General features: G+C 38.6%; 1 protein-coding gene across 1 annotated transcript; it reads right to left on the bottom strand.

Moving 5' to 3' along the window:
* Positions 1-4,677: 4,677 nt before the first annotated feature.
* Positions 4,678-5,673, bottom strand: LOC119986892. The gene is made up of 2 exons (XM_038831584.1): positions 5,473-5,673; positions 4,678-5,340 (listed from the first exon to the last, which is right to left on the bottom strand). Exons 1-2 carry the CDS (start codon positions 5,671-5,673, stop codon positions 4,678-4,680), a joined length of 864 nt encoding a protein of 287 aa, XP_038687512.1.
* Between the last annotated feature and the right edge of the window lie 945 nt (positions 5,674-6,618).

Below are 6,618 nucleotides of genomic sequence, written 5' to 3'. Positions count from 1 at the left end.
TCTCCGCTTGTAGACTTTAAATAGGAGAGTGATTTAACTAGGGGTGTACATTCGGTTTTTGGTTCGGTTTTTAACCATAATCGAAATGTCCGAATCGATTCGGTTATGATATTTTAGAATCCATAACCGAACCATATAGTTCGGTTAACCAAAACCGAAATAACCATATTTTCAGTTCGGATCGGATCGGTTTTCGGTTTTTAAAGAAATGAAAAAGTATGAATAAATCTCAAATAGAGTGAGAAAATAGCTATGATCGATTCCAACTCCATCTAACAAAGTTTGATAAAAATTCATGATAATGATAATAAATATATTATTTTATCACAATTAAAGAAAAATAAATTTACAAGACCGAGAGACATAATATGATCAAGAAAAAAAAAGAAAACATACATGAAAATGTCTCCCCACTTTCACTTTAGCAATAATCAATATTAATTTATATGAATTTTAAAATGATAAGGCCACCATGAGTTTCAACTAATCAATCTTAATTTATAATTTGTGTAATGATTAGGTTAATTGATATCTAAATTTATAATTTGTTATAAAGATATAATCAGAGTTTTAATATAAATATGTAACTTATATATATATAATGTTTGGATATTTATATAATATAATATATCATATATCATATATATCATAATGTTTGGATATTTATATAATATATATAAATATTTTTTCGGTTTTTTCAGTTATAACCGTAACCGTAACCGAAATAACCATAACCGAAAAAATATCCGAAATTTTCCTAAAATCATAACCATATCCAAAACCGTAACCGAAAAAACCGAACCGAAAATCAAATAACCACGGTTATGGATCGGTTTTCGGTTTGCGGATCGGTTGTGGACACCCCTAGATTTAACAATAGATTCAGGCCCGTTTGGAGGAGTATTTTTTATAGCATTTATACTCCTTGTTAGTATAAATGTTATTGCCTTACCAAACGAGTTTTTTTGACACGTAATCCGAGACATTTGTACTCAGCATTTTATGTTACTTTTGACATACTACTTATATGAAACATTTTAGTAACGTTTCACCGTCAAAAGTCAATATTATCCCCATTAATTTTTTTATTCCATTTATACCATCACTTCATGTGTTATTATAAATTAATTAATAAATAAATAAATTTATTGATATTATAAAATATTTATCATTTAATATATGCTACTCAGCAAAAATGTTACCAGCAAAAGTTCAACCAAACACCACACAACATTCGAGCAGCATTTCTGCTACTAAAATTCTCCAACATTTCCACTACCACCATTTCCACTAGTATATCTGCTATTTTCAAAATGCCTTACCAAACTAGGCCTCAATCTGAGCCGTTGGAATTGGAAATATAATCTCAGCTCTCTCCAGGTCCGGAGCCGAACCAATGGGTTTGGGTTCGTCGAATGCACGAAGATTAGAATTCAGGTGGGCAATGACGAATGAGCAAACGTGTCCTCGTGAATGTGTACATGCCAAACATAACGACACCGATCATTTTGACGCCGGGGATAGGTTCTGAAATTTTATTTTAAAAAAAAAACTCCGTTAACAAGCCGTTAGTTAGAGACACGTGTCTGGAAATGGTCAATGACCGTTTAGCCAAAAATCCTTAATTTAATAAAGGAAAATGTTTGAGAACCTCAAAATGCGATTTCAAAAGACCCCCAATTAATATTAAGTATTGAATATTAAGTGGGTTTTATATTTATCTTTATAATTAATAGTTATTTTAATGTTATATAAATTTAAGAGTCTTTTGAGATCAAATTTTGAAAATGTAGCATTGCTCGTTAGAAAATCTTAGTTGTTAAACAATAAAAAAAAAATGCATCACCCCAATTTTTCATCGAATAATGTTTGAGATCCCAAAATGTTATCCATATTTAACGCCTAATTAATGTGGAGTATTAGATATGAAATGAGTTTTGTATTTATAATCAATGATTATTTCACATTTTACATAGATTTTGAGAAAAATGAGGTATTATTTTGGATGGTTGCAGTATTAGTGTTATTTTTTACCCTAACCACAAGGTGTTAGTTAAAGAAATGTGTACTGGGGAGGGACCAACAATCACACATTTTAGGGCTGTCCCTAATTTGAAAAATCTTAGAGTGTGTTTGGTTTGTTTTTAATTTTTATTTTTATTTCTATTTTCCATTTCCATTTTCAGTTTTCTATTTCCTTTTTCAGATAATTTTGGTTCAAAAGAAATATAGGCCATAAACCCAAAAGAGGTTCAATAGATGGGCTTGATGATCAAGCCTTGGTCCACTATCTTCTTTCGCAGCTTGAGGGCTCTTAACATGCAACTTTTTCAAATGTGATGCCTTTGACTATAATCACATAAAGAGGCTCGTAGCAATCAAGCATGGAGTCATCAAACCATCTTCACGGGCCTGCAATTCAATAGGATATACATTGAAAACTCAAAAGGAAGTGATTCAATTGAGAACTACCTTTCCATGTGTGCCCAGAATCAATCGAGAGGGCATTGAGGACAATGGCGAGAGTGGCCAGTCCGTAATAAGCAGGCTCCGATTGCGTCTGATAGTATGATATCAATTTGAACTTTGTAGAAACCTTCCATAGTTCCTTCTTTAAAAGCTTCTGTGAAGAGGTTCCTGTAGTGAAATTTCATCACAATTACAAGAAAAGCAGACATAGATAGATAGAGGGAGGATGACTAGGGTTTGTGAACTGAAAAACAGGGGAGATGGAGCATATGAAAGGGGAAAGCGAAGACAGAAATAGGTAGACAAAAGATGAAATACGGAGATGGACGGAGAATCCCGTAGTTTATTCTGCCGTGTTTTCTAAAATAGAAAACGACCTTTTATCGTTTTCCATTTTCTAGTCATTTTCATTCATTTTCATTTTCTGTGTTTTCTAAAACACTCAACATACAAATTTTCTAGAGTGTTTTCTGTTTTCTAGAAAATAAAAACAAAAAACAAATGGAAAACATCTAAACCATACGCACATTTGTTGTTAAAAAACGGGAAATGTTTAGGCTATCTGTTGTCACCAAAAATATGTTGGGCCTAATAGGCCTAGAACATGTGCAAGGCCCATTGTGCTACCTATTATGGTTTGGATTGTTATGGCCCATAAGCCCATATTATTGAAGAAGAGAAGCCCATTTGATGAGTAACTGTCAGGTAGAGTTATGCTGAGAATGGTCCATGAAAAGAGGAAGAAGTGGTGACAGTTATAACAAGACGGTCCAGGTGGCAGCTTGTGAGAGATTTAAGGGAAAACAAACATGAAGAGGTGGTAATGTGGTAATGGTTTCAAACTGACAGAAGATTGCATGAATCAAGGATAACTGCAGAGAAATCATGGTTTATGGAGGAGATTTTCGTGCAAAGACAGAAGATATATAAGATGGTAGACAGACGGAAAGAACACACACACAACCAATCAATCAAACAAACTACTCAAGCCCAAAGGCAACTTCAACTTTCAAGCTTCCTAGCATTCTAGCATTTCAATTACATTTCCAAATCTTTGTTTGCAACACTAACCTCAAGTGTTCCTCATGCTCCTCTATTGTCGGAGAATAAATCAAAATATCATCAATGAACACAACCACAAATCTATCCAAGAATGGGCGAAGGACCCTTTGCATCAAATCCATAAACACCGTCGAAGCATTTGTCAACCCAAATGGCATCACTCATAGTGCCCATATCGTATCCGAAATGCCGTCTTTGAAATAACCTCATTCCTAATCCTCAATTGGTGGTACCCCAAACGTAAATCAATCTTAGAGAAATGCCTAGCACCTCTCAACTGATCAAACAAATCATTTATCTGTGGCAACGAATACTTGTTCTTTACCGTAACCTTGTTTAATTGTCGATAGTCTATACACATCCTCAACGAGCCATCTTTCTTCTTTACGAACAATACCGGTGCTCCCCACGGGGACACACTCGGTCTAATAAACCCCAAGTCTTGCAACTCTTCCAATTGAGTCATCAATTCCTTTAATTCTGCTGGAGCCATCCGATATGGTGGAATCGTAATTGGCTTAACATTCGGATGCAACTCAATGGTAAGGTCAATCTCCCTCTTCGGTGGTAATCCAGGTAACTTATCCGGAAATACATCCATGTACTCCTTTACCACACGTGTCGGAGTAGTTACATCACCCCTAGGTGCCGATGTAATCAAACTCGTGATCCTACAATTTTGATATGAAGGGTTGTCTATGAAGTGAGGACATGGGACACCCTTTGACCCGTGTAACTGTATCACCTCTCCTTCCGGTACATTAAGAGTGACCTTCCTCTCCCAAAAGTCCATCAATGCATGATGCTTTGTTAACCAATCTACTCCAAAGATTACATCAAAATCCTTGAAGTCTAAGACATACAAATCAGCCTTTAGGGCTATACTACCAAACCGACACACACAATCAAGAACTACACCCTCCAATGAGGTGAAATGCCCAAAAGAAGTTTCTACAGTAAACATTAGCCTTATTGGAGAGATTTTCAAACTTAATGCATGTGCAAGGGACGTAGAAATGAATGATGTCGTAGCTCCTGAATCAAATAACACCTTTGCCCAACAATTTGAATTGAGAAAGGTACCTCCAATGAAGTTAGGATGCTCAGATGCCTTATGGTGTCCTAATGCAAATGCTCTCCCATGAGTCAATGTTGTCTGCTGTTTAGCCCCACCTCGCCCCTTTCCTCATGACGGAATAGTAAAAAGAAGAGCTGGAGTAGGAACTGGTGGTGGTAGACCCATGCCTGTGACTGCTCTGGAGCTCTGCCACCTCGTGGATACTCATGCTTCCTATGACCAACCATACCACACCCATAACACTTTACTCCCATAATGGTGCACTGATTCTTCTTATGGCCCTCCCAACCACACTTGAAACACACTATCTTGCCATCTCTTGGCCCCGAACATTTGCCTTGATCAATCTTCTGGCCCCTCAAGCCCTGAAACTCAGTCTTCGGTTTCTTCAGACTACCTCCTCTACTACCACTAATTGTTGAAGCTTTATGACCTTTCTGCACGTCCCAATACTGGCGGGAGCTGCGCTCTCCTCGCTCTAACTCTAGCGCCATATCCACCGTCTCATCATAAGTCCTCACCCTAGAAGCAATCACCATCCTGCCAATGCTCAGAAGTAGACCATCTCGATATTTCTCAGTTTTGCTTTCATCATCTGGAGCATACTTCTTCCCATATTTATAGAACTCCTCATACTTCTTGGTATACTGTGACACTGTCATCTCAGGTGTCTGCACCAAATCAAGATACTGTTTGGCCTTATCCACTTGGAAAGATCGTGGCACGAACCGCTGTATGAATAGTAACTCAAAGGACACCCAAGTCAAATCATTTTTCCTTTGATCCAAGGAATCCCACCACTCAAAGGCTGTCCCCCCTAAATAATATGAGATCAACATCATTCTCCTATTGTCCGGTATAGCCAAAGTCTCCAATCGTCTGCTCATCTGACACAACCACTCCCCAGCTTCCAAACCCTCCCCCTCTCCAGAAAACTCTGGGGGATTTATCTTACGCAGCTGCTCCATCTCATATAACTCTCGTCCAGGCTTCAGCACAGCTCTATCCTTAATATCAGCTCTTGAAATCTGCCCATCACTGCGGTCCACTGGTGCCCTAACCATCTGAGTCTATACCACCTGAGCTAGTGACCTCACTATCTCCGCAATGTCCCTCATAGATACTGGTGGCTCCTCAATAGTAGGAAGGGTCACCTGCACACCTGGGGTCTCCCGCACCTGCCCTGGTGGAACAACCGTGGTCCTCGCATGTTGGCCACTCCCTGTATGTGGCTTGTCCTGTACGATCCCCTCCTCCTGTGTCCCTGTATCAGAATCAGGTACCGACTCCTGTGTACTGTAAGTACGCCTGGTAGTACATGTCGTCCTACCACCTCGGCCCTTAACTCGGCCTCTCGGTCTCCCTCGCCTACCCTCAATACTAGTGGCCTCCGCAGTACGAGAAGATCGAGTCGTCCCACGAGTATCCATCTGCATGACCACAGATAATGAAATTCAACAACAAACTCAAACAAGAGTTTATGGAGAAAGAATACATACCGAATCAGTGGAGGTCGTGACATGGCCTGGAGACTCACTAACATACTATACACACTTCCCTGGACCCATACATAGATCCTATATTTCGAAACCTGGCTTCGATACCAAAATGTAAAGCCCTGACCCGGAATGCGTTACTTTTGGTATCATCTAAATCACACCATAATAAATTCAATCATCACACCATCAAAAATTTTGACAGCACCTCCCCATAATACGGAGGATGCCAACCTAGAGTAACACGCAGCAAATTCACAAATATATTCACAACCTAGGCAGGGCCTCCGGCCATCTAACAATTCATATCACAATTAAATTCTCAATTCTAAGCAGGGCCTCAGGCCACCTAACAATTCATATCATCCATCAATTCTCACATCTAAGTAGGGCATCAGGCCACCTAACAGTCACACATAATTTTTCCACACAACAACATATATAATCAACATCCAACGCACATAGCAATCCAACAAACATAAGAAAATCGTCAGGACACAAAGTCCACAACCC

The sequence above is a fragment of the Tripterygium wilfordii genome, chromosome 20 (assembly GCF_013401445.1).
Source record: "Tripterygium wilfordii isolate XIE 37 chromosome 20, ASM1340144v1, whole genome shotgun sequence".
NCBI lineage: Eukaryota > Viridiplantae > Streptophyta > Magnoliopsida > Celastrales > Celastraceae > Tripterygium > Tripterygium wilfordii.
Note: the sequence above shows the minus strand (reverse complement) of the source record. Positions and strands in the feature narration are given on the sequence as shown.

Coding starts and splice junctions, on each gene's coding strand:
- LOC119986892 (XM_038831584.1), bottom strand. CDS start 5,673: ATGGTTAGGGCACCAGTGGACCGCAGTGATGGGCAGATTTCAAGAGCT. Junction 5,341..5,472: donor GCAGACGATTGGAGACTTTG/GCTATACCGGAC, acceptor CTATTCATACAG/CGGTTCGTGCCACGATCTTT.